The sequence below is a fragment of the Schistocerca serialis genome, chromosome 12 (assembly GCF_023864345.2).
Source record: "Schistocerca serialis cubense isolate TAMUIC-IGC-003099 chromosome 12, iqSchSeri2.2, whole genome shotgun sequence".
Classification (NCBI taxonomy): domain Eukaryota; kingdom Metazoa; phylum Arthropoda; class Insecta; order Orthoptera; family Acrididae; genus Schistocerca; species Schistocerca serialis.
The window spans coordinates 159,246,778-159,273,042 of NC_064649.1; the positions used below are offsets into that span (position 1 = coordinate 159,246,778).

General features: G+C 43.5%; 1 protein-coding gene across 1 annotated transcript in view; it reads right to left on the bottom strand.

Annotated features, from left to right (window-relative positions):
- Positions 1–26,265, bottom strand: part of LOC126428465 (serine/threonine-protein kinase 11-interacting protein) — a 294,026-nt gene that overhangs the window by 155,588 nt on the left and 112,173 nt on the right. Inside the window, exons 9-10 of the mRNA XM_050090398.1 lie at positions 12,308–12,425; positions 9,744–9,921 (exon numbers count right to left, since the gene is read on the bottom strand). Coding sequence (XP_049946355.1) covers positions 9,744–9,921; positions 12,308–12,425 — 296 coding nt within the window. The remainder of the gene's footprint in view (positions 1–9,743; positions 9,922–12,307; positions 12,426–26,265) is intronic.

A 26,265-nucleotide genomic window follows, 5' to 3' on the forward strand; every position in this document is an offset into this window, starting at 1 on the left:
ACACTTCTGTAGAATAAAAGCTGGTAAATGACACGGCTGGTTTTACAGGTGGCCCAGCCCCTGATGGAGTAGGGTAAATCTGTGACAGGACTGGAACAGGAAGTGCTGGGTGATTGACACAGATACGACACTCGTGGCGAGGTGTGGGGTTGGGAGTGGTGTAGGGACAGAATATTGGCTTTCGGTATTTTTTAGTGATCGTTCCGAGGAGTTCGATTGTGCAGATTATGTTACAGTCTCCGGAAAACTCGAGTGTTATTCGACTGAAGGCTTTACACACAACTGGTTTGAGTCACAGTTAACAGACAGAATGAAAATAAAGTTACGCCAAGTAATTCGCACACTGTCGGAAGGGCCAAACACTTTACTGACTGGAAAGAAATCACACAGGGAATCTCAAAGTGTTCCATTTTGAGTCCACTCCAATTCTTTATACACATGAATGACTTTTCACATAACATTCGACAAAGAGAATCGGTACCGGTTGCAGACGATAGAAGTATTCTAAATAATCCTGTTAGAGAGGAAGCGACAGAAGAAACTGTTAAGGATGTTTTTCAAAGAATGGTAAGCGGTTCTCTGAAAATACACTATCCGTCTAATCTGAGAAAACGCACTACATTCAATTCTGTACAATAAACAGAGTTAAACAAAAAAACTGATGCAGCACGTGAGCAGGAGTCAGTAGATGGTCCAGTTTGTTAGGTGTACTTATTGATGAAAACTTGGAAGTGGAAGAAGCATAGGACTGAGCTGCTCAATCAAATAAGTTCACCTACTTTTGCTCTTTGTATAATTGCTAGTCTCGGAAACAAATGAATCGACCTGCTGATATATTTTGCATAATTGCACTTAATAATGTCTTACGGAATAATCTTTTTGGTAACTCGTCACTTAGAAAGAGAGCACTGATTGCACCAAAAGCAAGCAGTAAAAGTAATACGGGTGTGCCCCATATGATCATCTATGTTCCTCCTCGAGAAACTCTCTTTCCTGGGAGTGTAAATAATCTACATTTTAACTGCACCACAGAAATACATATGTGGTAAATACCTAATCCATTGCAATTTGAGAAGATTAATGATGTCTACACCTACAACAATAGAAGTAAAAGTGACCTTTATTACCCTCTCTCAAAGCTGTCAGGGGCTCAGAAAGGCATTCTGTATAATTTTTAATTGTAGTTACACGAGTAAAACTAAAAACTAATGTATTCATAAATGTTATCACCAATAATGTATACATATCCTGTAAACTGACTTGTTCCACTTCATTTAGAAAGAAGAGTTGTCCAGTATTAATGACCTACGGAACATGTAACAAACTAACTGGTTCACCATCTGAGCTCTCAACATTCAGACAGTTGCTTCTCTTTCCTCCGGACAGTCTCTTTTATATTGCTACAGTTACCACATACCAATCGGGCAGAACACGACCACTGACCTATTATCGATATAAACCTGTCCAGAAAATAGTGGTGTCACTGGTACAGGACTGACCGGTAGTCAAACACACAGTATCAGTAACCACGCTGTCCGCATACAGACCGGAGAAGGTGCGCGATCTATCCGAGTTTCGTCGGCCTGAAGGTTCGGCACGAGGATTTCGGAAACTGAACAACTCGTCAGGTGTCGGACGTGTGCCGTGGTGACTGTCTCCGACACGTGGCAAAACTGCGGTGAAACCAGATCCAGATGTGGGATGAGGTGGGCACCTCTCATTACAGACATCCGTCACAGGCCGGGCAGACCGGTAGGACGGGACGGTCGGCGAACTGTGGCGAAACTGACGTCGGACTTTAACACTGGCAGAGCACGAGTCTATCCGAAAGTACAGTGCACAGAACACTCCTAACGACAGGCCTCCACAGCCGAAGTACGTGCAAATGTTAAAACTGCGACATCGGCAACTACGACCGAAACGTGCACGTGACCGTCGGCACTGGGCGTCGGTCTGACAAATACCGACAACTTCTTCACCGTTCTGACAGAAGGGTGTGAATCCATAATCTTCACGGAGGACAGCTCCTCGACACCTGTACTGCGGGACAGAGACGAGCCAGCTGTGGCTCCATTACGCTCTGGGGAACATTCACTTGGCCGTCCGTGGTTCCAGTGGGACTCGTGCGAGGCACCGTGTCAGCCGAGGAGTATCGTACACCGGTTGCAGACCACGTACATCCCTTTGTGTCTCTCGACGGCAGTGACATTTCCACAAGATAATGCACCGTGTCACAATGCCGGGAGTGTGCTGGAGTGGTTCGAGAAACACGGTGGTGAATTACAATTGTCGTGATGGCCCCCCAAATCACCAGATCTGAACCTGATCGAACTCGTCGGGGATGCGGCTGAACGTGGCGTCACATCTCGTTGCCCCCGTCCCCAGAATTTACAGGAATTAGATGACTCGCGCGTGCAGATGTCGTACCGATTCCCTCCGGGGACCTACCGAGGCCTCACTGCTTCCGCACCGTGACGGGTCGTGATCGGTGTATATCTTTCCCGTAAAAACACGATTCCACAGCCTCGCATTTGTCCTCTAGCCGGCACTGCTGTGACAATTTTTACTCCCTGTCAATGTCTTTTTTTAGACGTCTGTATGCTCTTTTGCCTGCTTCACTTTCTGCATTTTTATATTTTCTGCTTCGGTCAATTAGACTCGACCCGTAAATTCAAATTACGTTTAAACTTTATTGGAAGGCACGAATACTCTCACTGTCGAACACTCGACGTATACAGTAGGGGTAGCAAAAGCTGTGTAGTTCTTTTACTCGTCTCGACATCGGTGACGACATATTTCCACAACTACGTATCGTACGGTGATGTAATTTTGTGCGTACACTGAGTGGCACGTGTACGTAGTGCCCACAAAATGTGTGACAAACAAAGTCGGTACTAAAGAAATAATAAATTAACACATCCTGTCCGACGCGGGCAAAGTTTTAATGCATGAGCGGCAAATATGTAGGAAGTGTTAAAACTTTTCCCTTCATCATTTTGCGGAAAAAAGTTTTGCAAAGGTTTGAATTATGAACAGATTATGACAGCATTTTAAATTTTTGAACTGGGTCAATACTTATACGAAATAGTGAAAATTAAATTTTTGATTCTCCAGAAAGTCTTTAGATAGGCAACTGTGATCGTGCACCCTGAGCCGGGTCAGCCACTCAGTATTTGCAGTGAAAAGTACACACACAACGATACAGATGCACAAATGTACACTCATCGATTACCGGAAGCAGCTGCCTGAACTGATGGAGGTGGGGCGAGAGCTGTGGGAAAGAGACAGGTCTCCGGTCAGACAACCCTGCAGCTGCTGACTTCCTACCCTTACCTGGCAGAACAAAATGAACCTCTCTCTTCGTCGACCGAAACTTCTCGACCCCCCCCCCCCCCCTCCTCTACATTTGAGACATTGCTCACTTCCTTCACCAGCTCTCCACAGTACCTCACAGCCCTGGAACACTACCTTTCCCGACGTCCTCCCGACACTGAACTGACTACCTCTTTCCTGAGCCTCCTAGCCAACCACATGCTGACCTACACTTATTCCACTTTTTAAGTGCAAATCTATAAGGTAATCTACAGTGCTGCCATGGGTACTCGCACGACGCCATCCTGTGGCAACTTATTTCTGGGCTATTTGGGGGAATTCTTCCTATCCGGCCACACGTGGACTCACGGCACCGAGTACTTTTGTCGTCTTGTTGCGCAGCCGCGAGACTCCTTCCTCTCCCCATCTCCTCCAGCTCGGGCGACCGCTTTTGATAATCGAGTACCGACAATTAGTCGTGCCCTGGCCACAGGAGTGTGTGTGTGGGTGTCTGTGTGGTCGTGTGTGTGAATACGGTAGTTGCTAGATACAGAGTTACTCCTCGAGTGCTAGTGTGAACGCTCTTTTCTGTCAGGTGTTTCTGTGCTTCACGAATCGATCCACCACGGGTGGTTACTTTTCACCTATTGTACATACTGTTCCGTCCAGGAATTTCCGTTATTAACATTATCTCATTTGTTATCTGAGGTTTTCCACTGGGGATTGTGTATTTGGCTACCTGTTCCACAGCTGCTGTTGTGTCTCCACCGGATGTGGTACGCAGTGTTATCTTCAGAAGATGCCCTACACTGGGCAGTAACACTGTGGTGCTCCACATTTAGTGTGGCTAGCCGCACTCTAGATGGGGTTCGTACTTCACGTTTCTGCATAAGATGTTCAAGTAGGTCACTCACCTCAGCAATACTTAGGTCTGCCTCCACAGGGAGCACCAAAACCCAGAACTATTCGATACATATGTTCTGTCAAATAGTTCACGGGGTGACATTCGTACACCGAGCGCACGCTCACACTCGAGCATCCCTCGTCACTTTAAGCTGTACCTTTCCACTGTTCCTACAGTGTCGACCGGTTGTAGTCGTCGTACAGTTTACACTGAATGTCGAACATCGATCGGAGTGTTTAGCTATTGAGAGACTGGCTAAACTGCAGCACTTACGTTAGATTGAGTTCAGAACTCGTCAGTGCCACATGTCTTTTGCAAGCAAAAGTTGAGGATATTTTTATAAGTGATTATTCACATTTTTGACATGTTCACACAATTGCTCTGTTTTAGTTGTACCGCTCTGTGGTAATCGCGCTAACAGGTGACTGTCCTATGGGCTCGGAATTCTATGGCCACAGGTTCGATTCCTCCTACCTCCGTGTCAGGCACCTGCCAGTACTTCTACCGTACGGGCAGTCCGACCGCTGCAGCTTCGGTTCCGACCGCTGCAGCTTCGGTTCCGCAAGTGCCTTCCTCCCACTGTTCCACCTTCCCCTACAGACCCTGCGGTACAGCCCGGCAAGTGCTTCTGAGACCGCTCTCTCTCGTGTGACGGAATGGAAGTCGGACCTCACCAGAACTGGAGCTGTGAAGCTGCACTCTGAGTCGTGTCCGTTTTGCAACGGGGTGTTTTAGCTGTGAATAGTGAAGATGCTTCACCTATTCGTGCCTGGCATCTCTGACAGCATTCATTCTTATGTCCTTTTCGTGTAACCGTGTGTACGAGTTTCTTCCAATTCTTTGTTTAAAATTCCTGTCACAGTTGCACGTATTTTACACTGGTGACTAGTTTCAAACAAAGTCGTTCATTTTAAAACCAGATCTACAGAACATTGCATGACTTTGAAAACTTCTAGCAAAATATCATCAAAATCGTATAACTTGAACAGTTCTTAATAGCACAATTAACATATTTTATTTTTAAAATACCTGCACTAAAAGTGCTACTTAAAGCAAAATTCCACTGACATACTCGGGTAATGTCCACACGACACAGTTTTAGAACAGATGGAGAGAATTCGTATTACAATGCGATTCATTTAACAGGCGATACTGTACTGACTGCACACGCTACAAACGAGTTCACGTTGAGTCGACAGGTGTCACCAATTTCTCGCCCTGTATCCGTGCTCCTCGTGCGTGGCATTTCCTTCTTACATCTTTCGTTACGACATTCTGACCGACAGCAAATGCAATTGTAATGTAACTACACGATGTGGGGTAAGAAAGACGAGGGGGACAGTACCGAAGTCACCCGATTATGTTAACCCACACTAGGGGCCCTAAAATAAAGTTAATTGAATTGTTAAGAACTGTTCAAGTTATAATGTGTTAATGTTATTTCATTAAACATCTTCCTAATATTGTACTGTTCTGCATGTCTGGTTTGAAAATGAATGGCTCCGTCTGAAACTAGTCACCATTATGTAAAATAAATGCAAATGTGACAGAAATTAAAAAAAAAAAAAATTATTAAAGCTAAATTGCTAGCTCTTTCCCAACAAAATGTTGCAAATACATTTCCTCCAATTGATAGGTCACATTTATACATTTCATTGCATATAACCTATACTGTGGCACACTGTACACCTTCCTACTTAGACACCTCAGATTCGACTCTTATTACAGATATTAACAAATACTGTTACACATATTAACGATTTACCTGTACACATTTCTTGACACTATAAAATCTTACCGGGTTTCTCGCAGGACAAGGTCGCAGTGTGGGCATTTTTTGGAGTGCCAGCTTTCTGTTTCCACCATCTGGCAAAGTACCCGCGTATCGCAGTCCGTCTCCTTTAACAAACACAGGCAGCCGGCTTTTAAATCTCGTGACGGCTGCTCGACGGCAGCCGGACTGCCCGTATACGTAGCTGGCGACTCACACCTGTCGTCCGCCACTGCAGACCACCGCTCCTCCCGTCTTATCGCTCCAGACACCGAATGCCAAGCTTCGCCGACAGCAGAAACCCTACGTCAATTAAAGAGATTTGGCAACACTAGTATCTGGACTGCCTCCATAATCAAAAAGACGTCTGTCATCGGCTCGGCTAACAGTTTCCAGTATAGCACCATTAAGCAGACATCCGAGATACGAGTGTCAACAAATCTCGTCAATACCGTTCTCAGTACAGCTCGGGCACCGGCCTCTCGCGCAATAAGACGGACAGCAGAATTGAGCTGCCGGCGGCCGAGCCACTGTCAAACTGTCATCGAGTGGCCATCATGAGATTCGAGCGCTCGCCAGCAATACTTGTACGAGGAGACCGACTGCGATATGACGACACTTTAACACAAGATGGAAAGAGAGAGTGTTGTTGTTGTGGTCTTCAGTCCTGAGACTGGTTTGATGCAGCTCTCCGTGATACGCTATCCTATGCAAGCTACTTCATCTCCCAGTACCTACTGCAACCTACATCCTTCTGGATCTGCTTAGTGTATTCATCTCTTGGTCTCCATCTAAGATTTTTACCCTCCACGCTGCCCTCCAGTACTAAATTGGCGATCCCTCGATCCCTCAGAACATGCCCTACCAACCGATCCCTTCTTCTAGCCAAGTTGTGCCACAAACTCCTCTTCTCCCCAATCCTATTCAGTACTTCCTCATTAGTTATGTGATCTACCCATCTAATCTTCAGCATTCTTCTGTAGCACCACATTTCGAAAGCTTCTATTCTGTTCTTGTCTAAACTATTTATCGTCCACGTTTCACTTCCGTACATGGCTACACTCCATACAAATACTTTCAGAAACGACTTCCTGACACTTAAAGCTATACTCGATGTTAACAAATTTCTCTTCTTCAGAAACGGTTTCCTTGCCATTGCCAGTCTACATTTTATATCCTCTCCACTTCGACCATCATCAGTTATTTTGCTCCCCAAATAGCAAAACTCCTTTACTACTTTAAGTGTCTCATTTCCTAATCTAATTCCCTCAGCATCACCCCATTTAATTCGACTACATTCCATTATCCTCGTTTTGCTTTTGTTGATGTTCATCTTACACACTCCTTTCAAGACACTGTCCATTCCGTTCAACTGCTCTTCCAAGTCCTTTGCTGTCTCTGACAGAATTACAATGTCATCGGTGAACCTCAAAGTTCTTATTTCTTCTCCGTGGATTTTAATACCTACTCCGAATTTTTCTTTTGTTTCCTTCACTGCTTGCTCAATATACAGATTGAATAACATTGGGGAAAGGCTACAACCCTGTCTCATTCCCTTCCCAACCACTGCTTCCCTTTCATGTCCCTCGACTCTTATAACTGCCATCTGGTTTCTGTAGAAATTGTAAATAGCCTTTCGCTCCCTGTATTTTACCCCTGCCACCTTCAGAATATGAAAGAGAGTATTCCAGTCAACATTGTCAAAAACCATCTCCAAGTCTACAAATGCTATAAATGTAGGTTTGCCTTTCCTTAATCTAGCTTCCAAGAGAAAGTATCCTTCCCAAAATGTCGAAATTGCACCGCAATTTTGCGTGGCAAGACGCCTGTGAAGATTATATTACAATTTACCTGTTAAGCTGCCATTATCTTTATTCACAGCAACATTTCTACATTTTCTACCACAACTTAGGAACTACAATAGCTCACATACCTACGTAATGCTCGTCAGTGGTACCGGCAAAGCTTAAAATGACGCAAATAAAATACAGATTTTTTTATTGACCACCAATTTACCTGAGAGCTGGAGATGGAAAGAGTACTTCCGACAGCTGCTATATTGTGATGAACCCAAACTGCAGTTTGATTCAAGTACCCAATTACAGACAATGCAGACTATCCCCCACCTACCCTGGATGAGATAAAAACCAGAACCAGACACCTTAAACAGAATAAGAGTATAGGTGAAGATGGAACACAGGCTGAAATGATCCTGGCAGGAGGAGAGAAACTTGAAGAAAAAATACACCGACTGATACAGGCAATATAGAGCAAAGAAGAACTACCAGGAGAATGGAAAACAGCTCTGATTTGTCCAATACATAAGAAGGGCGACAAACTGAAATGTGACAACTATCGAGGAATCGCCCTGCTTAACATCTGCTATAAGATCCTGTCCAATTGCCTCGTACATAGAATTCAGCCACTGGCAGAATCGGTGATTGGGGAGTACCAGGGAGGTTTCCGGCCAGGACGGTCAACAGTAGATCACATCTTCAGGCTCCGGCAGCTCACTGAGAAACTGGGTGAATATGGTAAAGATTTGCATATTTTATTCGTTGATTTTAAGAAGGCCTACGATTGCATACATCGCAAGAGCCTGCTCAACTGTTTAAGGGAGTTTGGCATAGCAGAGAAACTCATCAATCTTATAAAGATCTGTCTGAACGAAACATGTGCAAAGGTGAAGATGGGAAATCATGTAACTGAGGAGTTTGAAATTGTGACAGGACTCAGGCAAGGAGAAGGGTTGTCCCCTATCCTGTTGAACTTTGCCCTCGAGAAGATCGTACGCGAGACATTCCTAGAGAACGAAGGGATTGAAATGGAAGGAAAGAGACTGGAATACTTAGCCTATGCAGACGACATCTGTTTACTCTCTAGGATGGAAGAGGAGTTGGAGCAAATGACCCAAGCGCTAAAGGAGGCTGCCAGCAAATTTGGGCTAAACATAAACGATGCCAAGACAGAGTACCTCGTTATGACGCGTGGTCATTGTCAGACTGCTGATCATCTACAATCACCGCAGGTTGGGGACCAGTCCTGCAAGAGAGTGCAAGAATTCAAATACCTAGGGGCACTTTTCACTGAGAACTCGTCATGTGAAGCAGAGATCAATGCCAGAATACAAGCAGGAAACCCATCTTACCACAGCCTAGCACAACTGCTTAGGTCCAAATATCTCTCCAGACAGTTCAAGATTCGACTGTACAAAACCCCGATCCAGCCTCTTGTTCTATACGGCTGTGAGACGTGGAGTATCCGGAAACGGGACTTCCGTAAGCTTCTCGTTTTTGAGAGAAAAGTGCTTCGGAAGATCTTCGGTCCGGTTCCGGATGCAGATACAGGGGAACGGAGGATCAGATACAACCGAGAGCTCGAGGAACTATACCAGCAGCCCAATATAGGAGGAACTGTCAAAGCCAAAAGAATGCAGTGGGCCGGCCATGTGGCCCGGATGGAGGATCACAGATGGCCTCGGAAGCTCACGGAATTCACACCTGCAGGAAAGAGACCGCCAGGGAGACCCGAGAAGCGTTGGGGTTATGGACTCCGTGAAGATTTAAACCGAGTGTCAATAGATGTGGATGGATGGCAGATAGCAGTAATGCACAGAATACAGTGGAGGAGGAAACTTGTAGATGCGTGCGGTCCACTGGGCCTGATCACGTATTATTATTATTATTATTATTATTATTATTAGTAGTAGTAGAAGTAGTAGTAGTAGTATTAGTAGTAGTAGTAGTACCAATTTACCTGAGCATCTTTGGCATCTTCGACGAAGTAAGTCCTCTCGCGGCGGTCTGGCTTGACGGTGTCGAACGTGACGCGGATGCGTGCCGGCTCCGCAGACAGCAGCTCGCAGCTCTGCAGGGCCTCCGACTGCCAGCGGCAGAGCAGCCGGCCGGTCGCCGTGTCGCGCTCCTTCAGCTGCCTGCGGGCAGACGGACGAGTGGGCCACTCTAGGAAGTCACCTGTAACCTGATATCTTCAAGACATCTTACAGTTTTCTGGTAGTAGTTTGAGACCGACTTTTCCTTCGACAGTTGTAGCCCGTTAACACTCCTTCTCCTTTCCTTCAATTTTTTCGAACATTTCTTCGGTTCTCGACTAGGAGGCATCTACAATTCCAGAAGTTAGAGATTCAAAATCTAGCTTTCCAAATCTGCAGAACTGTCAGACCTGCTATTCCCCACTATATGCGAGGCTTTAAAGAAAGAGGGATCGAGAGAGCCGTTCTTGTCATCGTATTTGCCAGTGAAAAACAGAGCTTTGACAACGTTTTTTGGGTGTCAACTGGAAGTACAGATAGGCAGGCTCCTGGCAGAAGTCAGAGGAGAAGCTGCAATGTAGAGCTCCAAGAAAGGGAATATGTGAAAAAGTTTAGTATTGTATCAAAACTCCGAGACGGATTTCTGGAGACGGAATTGTGGATACTCCAGACTTCACCATGTTAGAAATGATATGATCAGAGAGGTTATGAATGTCAAAAGCACAATCCTAGACTACATAAAAAGGAAGCGCCTACTCTGGTATGGTCACTTACAGCGTATGTCAGACACAAGAGGGCCAAAATGGGTATGGCAATGGACTTCACATCAAAGAAGAAAGCGCGGTAGACCTGCGAGATGCTGTAAAGACGACGTCAATGAAGCAATGGCGGCGAGAGGTATTAATGAAGGAGACTGGAATGACCGTGAATGATGGAGATTGCGATGTAAGAGGCGGCGGCATCCATAGAAACCTCGCTCGTATATAATATATCAAAAGGCAAATTCACTTCAGAACACCATATAGAGGGTAATAAAGTTCACAAAATATTACAAAAAATCAATTTATATAAATGACCGTTAAGAATGTAACAAATGATGCAGTTTGTGAAAACTCTCAAAGCTTTTTTTCCAAAGTTTGTATTGTACGTTTTGTGTGTCCACACTTTGTCACACGGCTGTACCCAACCTGGCACACCACGAGTGACAGTATCGTGGCGACACGGTGTCGCGAGTCTTCGAGGTCCTACAGCAGAGGTGAAATGCGAACACTATCCTCGAGTAAGGCCGAGAAAAAACCTCGTGACGAATACCGCGACCCCGGCAGTCGATAGAGTAGGTCCGGGTTGGTGGATGCGACTTTACCTACTGACGAGGAAGTGCCGCCTCGTTCGAGTAAACTCAAATGCGGTTGTAATGTAGTGGTTAATAAAAAAGAAAAAGAGAAGAAAAGAAAAGGTTGAAAATGTGGGAAGAAATGGTGAATAAAAAGGGGGTTTTAAAATCGTTAATGACCATGAAAAAAGGGAAAGACTGAAATGCAAATCGGAACTTCGTATTACAGAAAGTTTATCGGAATTCGTGATTCGGAAAAGCTATTGTTGGGGTGGTCCTAGTGGCGTTTCTGAGCAAAAGTCAAACCAATTTCCACTACAAAAATTATTTGAAAAAGAACAGAGAATAACAAAATGTGATTAACAGGGGGGAAATGGCGTAGATAAGAGTTCATCCTTTACCATGTTAACACATCTTCTCTCGTGCGGCGTCCAGGTCTTGTTCTCCAAAATTTCCTGCTTCATTTCTGCGTGAAAAGTCGTAGCTGCTCCAAAATTTTGCAATAAATTTCATTGTCCAGGAATTACTAATGTATACAAATCAAAACCATCTTGATATTGAATGCAATGTATTTTACGTTGCTGCTTCCATCCTCCAAATTTCATACAAACTTCCACAATACGTCTGCACATCAATAAGTTTTTTCGTCTTAATCCGACCAAGACTAACTGATAAGTAAGTTAAGCTTCCGCTCTCAAGAGACAAGAGCGGGTAGAAAACAAAAAGAGTTACAATTTTTGTACCTTCATTTTCTTATATACTTTCTCTGCCGTCGAGCGCTCATACAGCTGCGACGGTATAATTTATATCTGAGGGAACGAGTGTAGCGCAGCAAAATCAAAGTCCCACTACAATTGGTAAAGCAACTTCTGAACATTTTGAATACATAATTCTTATTTGTATTTCAATTAACTATAATTTTGCAGGACCTCGGACGCAATTTTGTTACAGATCTGTGGAAGGAAAATTAGAACACTGAAATTCTACATGCGGTTTCGTCACAAAATCGATATTTTCCACAGTGTCCTCGTCGCGCATCCCCAAAACGTACTGCGTATCTAATCTAGTCAGTTCTCTGCCGCACCGAGTCTGTAAATTAGCTACTCTTTACACGAGACGGGCCCGACTGGGCGGAGGATGCGTACGGCGTCGACTCGACAGGAGAAGCGGAAGCGTGTCGGCGAGCGCCGGAGTGCCCGTGCGGACATTTCCTACCTGTCTGTGACGGCCAGGAAGAGTTCCTGTTGCTGGGTCTGCTGCTGCTGCTTTCCCACTGCCGAGAGCAGCCGCCGCACTGCATACAGCTGCTGCTCACTCTCGTCTGCTTCCTCCTCTGAAACCAAAGCAATCAACTGCTACACACATGTCACATCACTGGTCAAACATAAAAATAAATTTCTCTCTCTCTCTCTCTCTCTCTCTCTCTCTCACACACACACACACACACACACACACACACACACACACACACACACACACACCAGTGGGTAAATACTGTAAATACTGGAAAGTCCACACTGATTTTGTACACCCTTCTATCTGCCTATGACCAGGTTATTTTTATAGCTACTCATTAAATGACCTGCAGTAACTCCAGCTTTACAGGGGTAGCACTAAGTATCTCTACAGCTGCACGACTTGTCCAGTGTAGTGGCAACACAGTTTGCAGGTGCTCTTGCCGACCCCAACTGTGGCACCAGTCTGGGGGTCACGAGATTAGCCAAACGTACACATAAAAGCCCTGGTAGTGGACTTTAATATTGCGGTGGTACAAGTTGCTATTCGAGGTTGCAAAATTTCCCTTTTCCCTCCTATTGTGCCAACGAAAGATGGTCGTGTACAAACTTCAATTTACAGAAGTAGCAGTAAAGGAAAGACTGCATTCGGGGTGGAAATTTTTATTTTTATGGGCAGATACGAAACACAAAATTTGTGTGACTGTACAGTACTTACTTTTAACGTACACACCAGACAGCCACAAGGCGCGACTGAGCGTGAGTGGTTTACTGGAGGGGAAGGAGCCAATGTTTAACTCAGGGGTGCTGTGGACCTCAAAGCAGAAGAGGTCGGGGCAACAGTGCCTGTTGTTTCGAAAAGAAAAACAAAAGAAGACTGTACGGAATTACATAATTAATTACTTTCTTACTTCTCGACTCTGCAATATTGACAATCTCTCTGTTAACAAGTTTGGTTATTGAGGGCTTAAATGTGAAAGTTTGACTGATATGTTGAAAGTGTTATGGGAACCGTTAAATACAGAAGGATTTTGAAAAGAAGTGGTTACGTGATTTCGTAGCTACTGGGTTGAAAAAACAGAATTTTCCACTATCACAGTGCTTTCCCGCAGGTGGTGAAGTTCGATATATCTACGAGTGGTACTGCACCGCAGGACCACCATTTCGAGGAGCGACACGAGTGCAGAAAGAGAAGATTTAAAGGTACAGGTAATTATGAACATACGACTGACCGATCACATTCGCAGAATTGGAACCTTGCTTAAGTATTCTCCAGCAGTGAATATCAGCATTTACATTCCAGTATGTATGCATAGATACACTATGTCAGGCTGTTCTAGCTCGTCGGCTCCGTTGTGAGCCGCGGAGCGCTCCCTGCTCCAGGGAGCCGCGTCGCTCGCTGTGACCAGTCAAGTGGGCCGGCACTCCGGCACGTGGCACGGCTGGCTGAGGCAGGCGGCAAGACAAGCGTTTTGATGTGCTAGCTGCGTCTTACAAGATCGACAACCTCATACTCTTAGATGCTAAGACGTGGTGACATGCTACACTGGGAAATACGATGTTCAGGAAATAAATAAGAAACAACTGTTTTACAAGAAATTGCGTACTAAATTTATTGGGCCTCTGTAGCTTGACATTTTCTTTTCATTACAAGATCGGAAATATCAGGCGTCAAAGTGTTCGCAGGGTTAATGCGGAGGATGGCCATCATTGTTGCATCCTGAAGAAACGATCGTTCCTTACTTTTTACTCTTTTCATTGCTGAGAAAAGCTGCTCACAACAATACGTACATCCAAACATGCACGTGATCTGAGCGGCATTGTTGTGAAGCTTGGGAAATGTTTTTTGCTGTAATGAACGATACCATCGTGACAAATCCAACGTGTTGTAGTGCCTCTCTTTCAACAAAGTTGAATTTTGCAAATCAATAATCTCCAATTGAAGTGACGATGACAAGTCATCAGGGGAAACTGAAAAAGGAGTGCTGAACAGCTTAAGTTCCATTTCCAAACTAGTGAGGTCTCGGAATCGTGTTTCAAACGACATGATGAGCTGCTTTAAGTCTGCTTGGTAATGGCCGAAAGTAATACCTTCAGGTAGTTTTAAAGAAGCAAGATGACTGAAGAATGTTAAACGTCCATTACTCATCTGCCTGTCAAATAAACGTGACTTTTCCATGAACACTTTGATCTGGTCATGCATGTCAGCGATTAGCTGCCCTTTTCCCTGCAGTGACAGATTTAAATCATTCAGATGTATAGTTATATCAGCTAGGAATGCCAGGTCTTATATCCATTTTATATCTTTCAGACAACGCATTTCTTCCCCTTTCATTTTGAGAAAAATGGATATTTCCTCACGAATGGCAAAGAAAACATCAATAACTTTTCCCCGACTCAGCCAACGAACTGTACTGTAATAAGGTATATCCCCATACTCCGCTTCCATATCTTTCAGGAATCCTTTGAATTGGCGATGATTTGTACCGTGATGCCGCACAAAATTCACACTCTCCACTACATCTTTCATTACGCCACCTAGCTCTACTGTTTCAGCACACAGTGCCTCTTGGTGCATAAAAAAATTAAGAGTCAAAATGTCTTTCCCAAATTCGTCCCTGAGTTTATTTTTCAAACGAGAAGCAAAACCTCGGTGATGTCCGATCATTTGTGGTGCACCGTCTGTTGCTACAGAATGGAGTTTATCCCACAGCAAATTCATATTGTCCACTGATTCACAAACAGCTTCAAAAAGGTCACGTCCTGTTGCGGTATAATCGAGTGGTACCACATCCGAGAGTTCTTCAGTTACTTGCAGCTCCATGTCGACACCACGCACGAAGACTGCAAGCTGAGCACAGTCCGATATGTCGGTGCTTTCGTCAAGCGCTAACGAAAATGCAACAACGCTCTCCACCTTTTTCCTGAGCTGTGTCTCTAAATCCGCCGCCATGTCCAGGATTCGACGAGACATTGTTTGCTTCGACAGGCAAACCCCTTCAATTGCCTGCACCTCCCTCGGAAACAAACATTCTGCAACTGCTACCGTGCACGATTTTACGAGTGGTCCCACCGAAAACGGTTTGCCACTCGTCGCAATGATGTGAGCGACCCTGTAGCTTGCTCGAATTGCAGATTCAGTAGTGTTTTCTCCACTCTCATTCACCTGAAAATTATAAACGCATTACAGAACACGAACTATGTTGCATGTGTTGATACCCTCTGTATTACGAAACCGTTTCTAAACTTACGTCTCCTGGTATGTCGTTCTTAGCCCTGGCTATCAGCTCTCTGCGTGCAACGCCTTGTACCTGATCGTAGTGCGCTGCATGAAGACGTGTATAATGTCATCGTATATTATACTTCTTCGCAGAATTAAATACTTTATGACATTCGTGACACTGCGGACGACCATCCTTCTCAATGAATGGAAAGGTCTCCTCCAATAGAGGTACAGGGCTCCCGCGGCTAGTCATAGCTGTCATTGAACACGCATTATTGCGTCAGTTGCGGCTGCATGCGGCCAGGGGGCAGCGAGTTCGCTTTCCCCCTCCACGCGGGCTCCGAGCTGCCACAGTGAGCGCTCCGGCTCCCTGGAGCTCTGTTGGAACAGCCTGCACTACGTGATCGAAAGTAACCGGACACCTGGCGGAAAATGACTTACAAGTTCGTGGCGCCCTCCGTCGGTAATGCTGGAATTCAATATGGTGTCAGCCAACCCTTAGCCTCGATGACAGCTTTAACTCTCAAAGGCATACTTTGAATCAGGTGCTGGAAGGTTTCTTGGGATATAGCAGGCCATTCTTCACAGAGTGCTGCACTCAGGACAGGTATTGATGTCAGTCTGTGAAGCCTGGCACGAAGTCGGTGTTCCAAAACATTCCGAAGGTGTTCTATAGGATTCAGGTCTGGACTCTGTTCAGGCCAGTCCATTACAGGGATGTTATTGTCATGTAACTATTCTGCCACGGGCCGTGCATTATGAAAAGTTGCTCAATCGTGCTGAAAGATGCAGTCACCATCATCGAATTGCTCTTCAACAGGGGGGATCAATAAGGTGCTTAAAATGTCAATGCAGACCTGTGCTGTGATACTGCCCCACAAAACAACAAGGGATCCAAGCCCCCTCCACAAAAAATACGATCACACCGTAACACTACTGCCTCCGAATGTTACTGTCGCCACTAAACACACTTGCAGATGACGTTCACCGGGCATTCGCCATATCCACACCCTGCCGTCGTATCGCCACATTGTGTACCGTGATTCGTGACTCCACACCACATTTTTCCACTGTTAAATCGTCTAATGTTTACCCTCCTTACACCGAGTGAGGCGTCGTTCGGCATTTACCGGCGCGACGTGTGGCTTACGTGCAGTAGCTCGACCGTGAAATCCAAGTTTTCTCACCTCCTGATTAACTGTCACAGTACTTGCAGCGGACTCTGATGCAGTTTGGAATTCTCGTGTGACAGACTGGTTAGATGTCTGCCTATTACATATTAGCACCCTCTTCAACTGTCGGCAATCTCTGTCAGTCAACAGACGAGGTCGGCCTGTACGCTTTTGTGCTGTACGTGTCCCTTCACGTTTCCACTTCAGTATCACAGCGGGAACACTGGACCTAGGGATGTTTAGAAGTGTGGAAATCTCACGTACAGGCATACGACACAAGTGACACCTAATCATCTGAACACGTTCGAAGTCCGCGAGTTCCGCGTTGCACCCCATTCTGCTGTCTCACGATGTCTAATGACTACTTAGTTCACCGATATGGAGTACCTGTCAGTAGATGGCAGCACAATGCACCTAATATGGAAAATGTATGTTTTGGGGGGTATCTGGATACTTTTGATCACATAGTGTAGATAAGATGGAAAATATAAGGGAAGATTTTAAGCTGATCATATCAGTAACAAGAACTGGAGGTGGTTGGTGTTCCAAGGAAACAACATTTGAAAACTAAAATAATTAAAATAGATAGAACACATATGCAGTTTCAAAGACTTAGGGTATAATTTATCTTACTGTGAGAGAATGGACATGATCAATAGACAAGCAAATTTCAAAGTACATGTAGTACAATAGTACATTAAGATGGAAAAAACATAGAAGTCACTTCAAAGTTCCACAAGCTGACGGCAGCCTCCCGTATTGACGTACAGCGGCAAGAAACGGACAACAAACCAGACGGAGCATAACAATATTAGAAGCAGCCGAGAAGGCTCCCCTCACCCTGGGGCCTTAACTCACTTGTCCTCCACCTACTAAACTTCCCCCCCTGTACCCTGTCTCCTCCTAACAGTTACAAAAGCTACGACAGTGCACACAGTTCTGTCGCAGTAATAGTCTTTCTATTCGAGGTCGGTACCTGCCGGATGTTCTGTCTCACCGTTTACTGAAAATGAGGTCAGTGGCAGGGTATTCGCTCCAGGTCAAAAGAAAGAAGTAATGATACACAGAAGGAACTGGGTATCTTCAATATAAATGACAACATACAGGACAGTACACTAAAATGGAACGAGGGCACTGAACGAGTGAATAACCACAGAATTCTAATCAGCATACGAGATAATTACTAAACTTGGAAGGAGAATATTAAACAAATAGGAAACCACAGAATTGCAAACATTTTGTTGATGTATAATGCAATAGGATGAGAGAATGCAGGAAGATCTTTCACCATATGGGACAATAATTTCATTTGAAGATTGAGGAAGAATGGGCCTAAAAATTACAAACATGAGCGCACACACGCGCGTGCGAGTGTTTAAAACACACACACACACACACACACACACACACACACACACACACAAACACGGGCACCATGCCCTGGTGGCGAAATAATTGGAGATCTTGAGTGATGGTGTTTAACTATTTGCTTCAATGGCTACTTACTGCTCGACACTTCCTTTATAACACATAACACGAGAGCAATACGTACACTGCTGGGACTACATAGGGCAAAACTGAACAATAACGGACAAATTATCACAGTACTTCCTGGAAAGAAGATGTCAAGTACGTAAAATGTCACACATCGAGTACACGTAGAAGAAGTAACCCACAAGTGTACAATAAGTACGCGGTAACAACACGCTTAACGATACATTCTGAAATGCTGCGCATAAAAAGGAGATTTTCTGGTGCTCTTACTTTGGGTTCTATTGGTGATGATAAGGTGGTGTCGAGTGTTTTGGATATCCCTCGGGTCAGGGACCGTTTTCACAGCTGACAGCAGGATCATCTTAGTGACACTATCCTACAGTAGGGTCAAAGTATGAATATTACACACTCCCTCCTGCTTAAGTAAATGTAGCAAATTGGTCGGTTCTCTTTGCATCGGTGTGGTCTAAGGCTTGATGTGACTTACAGAGGCACAATTAGCTCATGGGCAGTTTCTTGCAACCCCACCTCCCCATAAAAAAGTGTGTTTTTTTTAACTATACTTTTGGCATCACCGGTGGACCGAAACCCAGGACGGGATTCTGAGATGGCTATGGAGAGCAAATGGCTGAAATTTTTCATAAGATCCTGAGCTTGAACAACATTGAATATTTTCTCGATTCGTTTATCCCTTTCCTATATACAGAACTTCAAAGTTACCCTCCTCATACAGGTTAAATATTCAAATAAAAGTTAAATAGATAGATTGACAATGAGTATGTCTGTGATTTAATTAAACCAATTGGTACCCCTGTGAATGAATGAACGGAAAATGCATTTGCATAAAGTCATGGGTGGATTCCTGAGAAAGAAAGACAGAGAGAGAGAGAGAGAGAGAGAGAGAGAGAGAGAGAGAGCACTTTTCACTGTCAGCAGCAGTCAAAACTCCAGCCACGGATTCCACTATCCCACACACATAAATGGCTCAAACTTTTATGATATATATATATATATGTAAACCCCTACCTCAAACTAATTGACGATGATGGCTATATCTGTGTACACACAGCAAAAAGGAATACAAACGTCTCAAAAATGAGATTGACAGGAAGTGCAAAATGGCTAAGCAGGGATGGCTAGAGGACAAATATAAGGACGCAGAAGCGTATGTCACTAGGGGAAAGATAGATAATGCCTACATGAAAATTAAAAAGAGACCTTTGGAGAAAAGAGAACCACTTGTATAAATATCAAGAGATCAAATGGAAACCCAGTTCTAAGCAAAGAAGGGAAAGCAGAAAGTGGAAGCAGTATATGCTGTTGTTGTGCCCTTCAGTCCAGAGACTGGTTTGATGCACCTCTCCATGCTACTCTATCCTGTGCAAACTTCTTCATCTCCCAGTACCTACTGCAACCTACATCCTTCTGAATCTGTTTAGTGTATTCATCTCTTGGTCTCCCTCTGCGATTTTTACCTTCCACACTGCCCTCCAATACTAAATTGGCAATTCCTTGATGCCTCAGAACATGTCCTACCAACCGATCCCTTCTTCTAGTCAAGTTGTGCCACAAACTTCTCTTTTCCCCAATCCTATTCAATACTTCCTCATTAGTTATGTGGTCTACCCATCTAATCTTCAGCATTCTTCTGTAGCATCACATTTCGAAAGCTTCTATTCTCTTCTTGTCTAAACTATTTATCGTCAGCAGTATATAGAGGGTCTATACAAGGGCGATGTTCTTGAGGACAATATTATGGAAATGGAAAAGGATGTAGATGAACATGAAATGGGAGACATGATACTGTGTGAAGAGTTTGACAGACCTAAGCCGAAACATGGCCCCGTGAGTAGACAACATTCCATTAGAACTACTGATAAGCTCAGGAGAGCCAGCCCTAACAAAACTCTTCCATCTGGTGAGCAAGATGTATGAGAGAGGCAAAATAACCTCAGAATTCAAGAAGAATATAATAATTCCAATATGAAAGAAAGAAGGTGTTGACAGATGTGAAAATTACCAAACTATCAGTTTGATAAGCCATGGCTGCAAAATACTAAAACAAATTCTTTACAGACGGATGGAAAAACTGATAGAAGCTGACCTCAGGGAAGATCAGTTTGGATTCCACAGAAATGTTGGAACATGTGAGGCAATACTGACCCTATGACTCATCTTAGAAGATGGATTAAGGAAAGGCAAACCTACGTTTCTAGCATTTGTAGACTTCGAAAAAGCTTTTGACAATGTTGACTGGAATACTCTCTTTCAGATTCAGGTGTCAGGGGTAAATTACAGGGAGCGAGAGATTATTTACAATTTGTACTGAAACCAGATGGCAGTTATAAGAGTCGAGGGACACGAAAGGGAAGCAGTGGTTGGGAAGGAGTGAGACAGGGTTGTAGCCTCTCCCTGATGTTATTCAATCTGTATATTGAGCAAGAAGTGAAGGAAACAAAAGAAAAATTCGGAGTATGTATTAAAATCCATGGAGAAGAAATAAAAACTTTGAGGTTTGCTGATGACATTGTAATTCTGTCAGAGACAGCAAAGGACTTGGAAGAGCAGTTGAATGGAATGGACAGTGTCTTGAAAGGAGGGTATAAGATGAACATGAACAAAAGAAAAACGAGGATAATGGAATGTAGTCAAATTAAGTTGGGTGATGCTGAGGGAATTAGATTAGGAAATGAGACCTTAAAGTAGTAAAGGAGTTTTGCTACTTGGGGAGCAAAATAACTGATGATGGTCGAAGTAGAGAGGACATCAAATGTAGACTGACAATGGCAAGGAAAGCGTTTCTGAAGATGAGAAATTTGTTAACATCGAGTATAGCTTTAAGTGTCAGGAAGTCGTTTCTGAAAGTATTTGTATGGAGTGTAGCCATGTACGGAAGTGAAACATGGGCGATAAATAGTTTAGACAAGAAGAGCATAGAAGCTTTCGAAATGTGGTGCTACAGAAGAATCCTGAAGATTAGATGGGTAGATCACATAACTAATGAGGAGGTATTGAATAGAATTGGGGAGAAGAGAAGTTTGTGGCACAACTTGACTAGAAGAAGGGATCGGTTGGCAGGACATGTTCTGAGGCATCAAGGGATTACCGATTTAGTAATGGAGGGTAAAAATCGTAGAGGGAGACCAAGAGATGAATACACTAAGCAGATTCAGAAGGATGTAGGTTGCAGTAGTTATTGGAGATGAAGAAGCTTTCATCAGATAGAGTAGCACGGGGAGCTGCATCAAACCAGTTTGTGGACTGAAGACCACAACAACAACACACGATGAACGAATGAATATCTGAATGATGCAGTGTGTAAATTTTGTGGGTACAATTTGTCAAAATTGTAGACTTAAGAAATTGTAGAAAACTACTTTGTTACCAAACCCCAGCCTCAGATTTGAGACAACTATGCATAACAAATGACTGTAAATTTAACAATACATTCCTAAGGTTCCAGTCTTGAACAATATTGAAAATTTTCTAGATATCTTCATCCATTTCCAAGATACACAGGTTCAAAGTTACCCTACTTATACTCGTAAAATGCAGCATGAGGCGAAAACGTAGTTTATAAAGTGACATAGCGTGGAGGGTGTCGAGTGTCTCCGGTGTCATCGGAAGGAGTACGTGAGCACCACAATGTAGTACTGAAACACGTGCGAAATTTTTGTGCACCTAAAGTCTAGTCTGAGGCGTAAATTTAGTTCTTATCAAAATTTTACTGACCCATTAAGTTCTTTTCATACGAGTTGACATGCCCTGCAGTCTCAGGAAAAAGAATGGAAACAGCAAAAAAATTGCGCCTATCACAGCAGAAAAAAGGCAAATATGCTCCTCTTTATTCAAATCAAAGACTCTCACTATAAAGTGGGGTACCAGCTGCCTCATTCTACCTTCCTCAGCACGTTTTTATACACGCGCTTTTTTATGCCGAGAGAGAGAAAGAGAAGGAGAAGTAATATATGCCGGAAGATAGTAGACAGCTGTTGTGGTATAGAAGGAGTGGAGGAGAAAATGGTAGTGTGAGACAAAGGGAGAGGCAGAGTGGAAGTGGAATACAGTAGATGGTGAGAGAACAGTGCTAGGAAACGAGTGAAGGAAACAGTGCCAGGGAGAGAAGTAACAGGGAGAGAAGACAGTAGTTGAAACACAAGGCACAAAGCGATAATGGCAACGAGTTGGGCTGAATGAGTGGGTGAGTGGCAGTGGACAGGTACTGGTGGCTTACAGTGACGGACTAGCGGGTGGGAGCGAGAGGTGAGCTGCACATTAAAAAAGAGCACCGGTATGTTCGTTTGCTAAAACTTTTGGGAAAATTTTTAAGGTGCCGAGGAACAAACGGCTCGCAGTGCAGGATCTTCCTAATTAAAAAAAAAAAAAATAAAATAAAATAAAAAAAAAAATAAAAAAAAATCACGAACAGAAAGTATTAGAGATGTCAATTTAATTCTTTTTTCTTTACAAAGAGCAACATCTAAAGTTTTGTTCCATTAAGTTTTGAAAATGATATTTCGACTGTGGCCTCCATTCTGCTCAATGCATTTGAGGGTCAAAATCGGAAGTTCCGGTCCACTTTTCCCGACGTGCTTCTGTCGATGTCGGCAGCGGCGACACGAATATTGTTCTGTAGCTCAGCCGGGGTCTGCGGACGCTTGGTATGCACCGAGGATTTGAGATATCCCCGTAAGAAAAAGTCGCACGGTGCTAAATCTGGCAAGTGTGCTGGCCACTGGAGATCACCCGTCAAAGAGATGAGACGACTGGGGAAGTTGTGAAATCTTCACGGGTTATCAGCCGAGTGGCGTCGTCCTTTAACACTTCTACTTAATTATTATCTGCTCGTTGGTAAGGTAATCCTCAAAACAAGTTCCAACGCTAAGATGTTCTAATTACACAGAATAATACATCTAAACTTACAGAATTGAATAATATGTGAAATTTATAAAGTAAAAATGTTTTTAAATGTGAAAATTCGATCTAAACATGAGTACAATAATGAACTTCACAAAATTAATTAATACATGCTAATTACACAATGACTCACATTCTTAACAGTAATTGAAGCTAAGAGGGTAAAATGAAACAGGTTTTGATCGACAGAATTTGTAACAGATGCCTAGAATTTTATATTTAGGTGTATATCTGGTTACAACAATACAAGTTTGATTAATAAAGTCATTAAGACAGAATGTTCTTTACAGCTTTCATCCTAAATTTACGTTTTACAATATGTGCCTTCATTTGCGAGCGACAGAATAATTTCTTGAATGCTAAACTACATTCGTAAAAGTCCAATTATTTGAGTAATTACAGTTGGTGATTAATACCATATTCCTACCATTTTCACTAATTCAAGTCTTTCCCATTACTACAATGAATGCCACAGTTTCTTAAAATACATTGTCGTTTGTTTTATTTTGTAATAGTGTCTGCTAATTAGTCTCCAATTTAGTGTCATTTTTATGAAAATCACGAATCACCACAATATCAATCATTTTAAAGTGAGGTATTGTACTACATGATGTCAGGGAATCGAAGTTTTTCATTAAGTCTTTGTATACAGGGTGCGTCAAAAAAATGTATATACACTTTGAACTGTCGTAGACAATTTATTTCCTGTTCTACAAGGTTAAATATCTGTGAGAAAGTAATGTTATGTTTCTTCAACAGGTGGCAGCAGTGGCAAGGTAGTAACTGCAACATGGCAGACGTGCGTTTGAGCTTTGAAGCGCGGAAGCAGATAATTAAGTGGTACTGGAAGTTTGAGAATGTAGCTGCGGTTCGAAGACAGTGGAGAAGTGAGTATGGTACAGAACCACCTTCAAGGTTAACAATTACTCGTCTACGAGACAAATTCGAAATTCATGGAACAGTGTATGATGTGCATAAAGGTCGATCAGGGCAGCCTCGTACAGCTACAAGTGATGATTCCACAACTGCAGTCTTGGAACTGTTTCAGCGTTCGCCTCAAAAATCTTCAAGGCAAGCGGCACGTGAGAGTAATGTAAGTGCCAGTAGTGTGCTACACAATCTGAAGAAAGCCAAGTTTCGTGTGTACATTCCAAGGCTGGTGCAATAGCTACCAAGTGCCGACGATCCAGATTGAAGGTTAGAATTTTGTGAATGGGTTCAGGAGATGTTGAGACGTGAACCAGGATTTATGGGTAGCATAATTTGGTCAGATGAAGCCCAATTCAAACTCAATGGAACTGTCAATAGGCACAATTGTGTGTACTGGGCTGAAGATAATCCTCACATTACAGTTGAAAAGGCTGTGAATTTGCCTGGTGTAAATGTGTAGTGTGGTTTGTTTGCAAGGGGACTCATTGGGCCTTTCCACTTTTAAGGTACTGTTACTGAAGAAACGTACCTAACAATGCTTGCTGACTCCATATTCCCTGCCATTCATACATTATACGGTAATGATGAGTTTTATTTCCAACAATATGGTGCCCCGCCGCACTATCATAGGGATGTACGAGCATACCTGGATCACAATATGCAAGGCCAGTGGATAGGACGCAGGGGACCAATTGAGTTTCCTGCACGCTCTCCAGACCTCACGCCGCTGGATCTCTTCTTATGGGGCACAGTAAAAGATGATGTGTACAAACGTAAACCACATAACCTGGACACACTTTGGAATGAGATTCAGGCGGTGTGCGCAGAAATCTCATTGGATGTACGGAATCAGTGGTGACTCGTACTCAGAAATGTATTGTTGATGAAGGCCACCAGTTTGAACATTAATCACATTTGCAAAGTACATTTATTTTTCCAATTGGACTTTAAGCTTTCCATTTCCAGAAATTTAACATTGTAGAACGGGAAATAAATTTTCTATGACACTTCAAAGATTGTATATATTTTTTTGACGCACCCTGTATTAGGTATATTACAGTCTTCTAGTCACGACGTTTCAAAGGATTGCGAATGCGTCACCTTCAGGCGAAGTTGCCAGGCAAAGTCACTTCGCCTGAAGATGACGGATACGCAGTCCGTTGAAACGTTGTGACTAGAAAACGATGCCATTCGGCTGATAACACGTGAAGATTTCACAGCTGAAATATGCCTAGAAAGCCTGCAATCGCACAGATCATTCGTGCTGTGGTGCCATCTTGTAGGAACCAGACATCACCCACATCCATTTCTTCAATTTCAAGAAGGAAAAACTGTTCAATCATCTGATCGTAATGCTCAGAATTACCTGACACTGCTTTATTGTTCTCTTTGAAAAACCGTGGGTCAATAATGCCAAATTTAGATAGTGCACACCAAACAGTCACACATTCTGTATGCAGGGGCAGCTCACGAAGTTCTCAGAGGTTCGTGCCACTCCAATACTGCTTTGTTTATTCACGCAGCCAGACAAACAAAAATGTGCCTCGGTGCTGAAGGACACTGAGGCGTCACAAGACAGCTCGTCGATCGAGGTTTCATACGCATTTTTTAGTGAATCAAAATCATGTGGATGAAGTGTGTGCACCACTGACAGTTTATACAGATGATATTTCAACTCTTAATGAATAATTTTTCTCACTGTGCATTCAGAAATTGCAAGGGCAGCTTGCAGATCGCTCGGGGGAATTCAAAATCGACATCCTTATCCTCTCGATGTTTTCAGGTGTTCTGGTAGTTCTTGAAAGTCCCGGTTTCTTTTTCTGCACACTTTCAGTACCCATAAAGGTGTCTACTAACATAAGAATTGATTTCCCATCAGGAACACGACCTGCAGGGGCGATGTGTAACTGTTTCCCGAATGCACGCCGAGTTCTGAGGACCGAACGTCCGTTCGAAAAGTAGGCCTCAATGGCGAACGAGGGCTGCTCTCTCGCCCACTGCACAATTGCTACTACACTAACCTTTTTTTTAAAAAAAAGTTAAGTCTGACACTTTCGATTTCACAGAAATCCATGCAACTACAGGTAACAGCTGCCGTGTGCAGCGCGTTTCAAATAAGGAAGTTCCCGCACCGCACCCTGTGTATGCCACTTTTCAGTCTGAATCTTTTAATAAAGAGGAGCATACTTGCCTTTTTTGTAC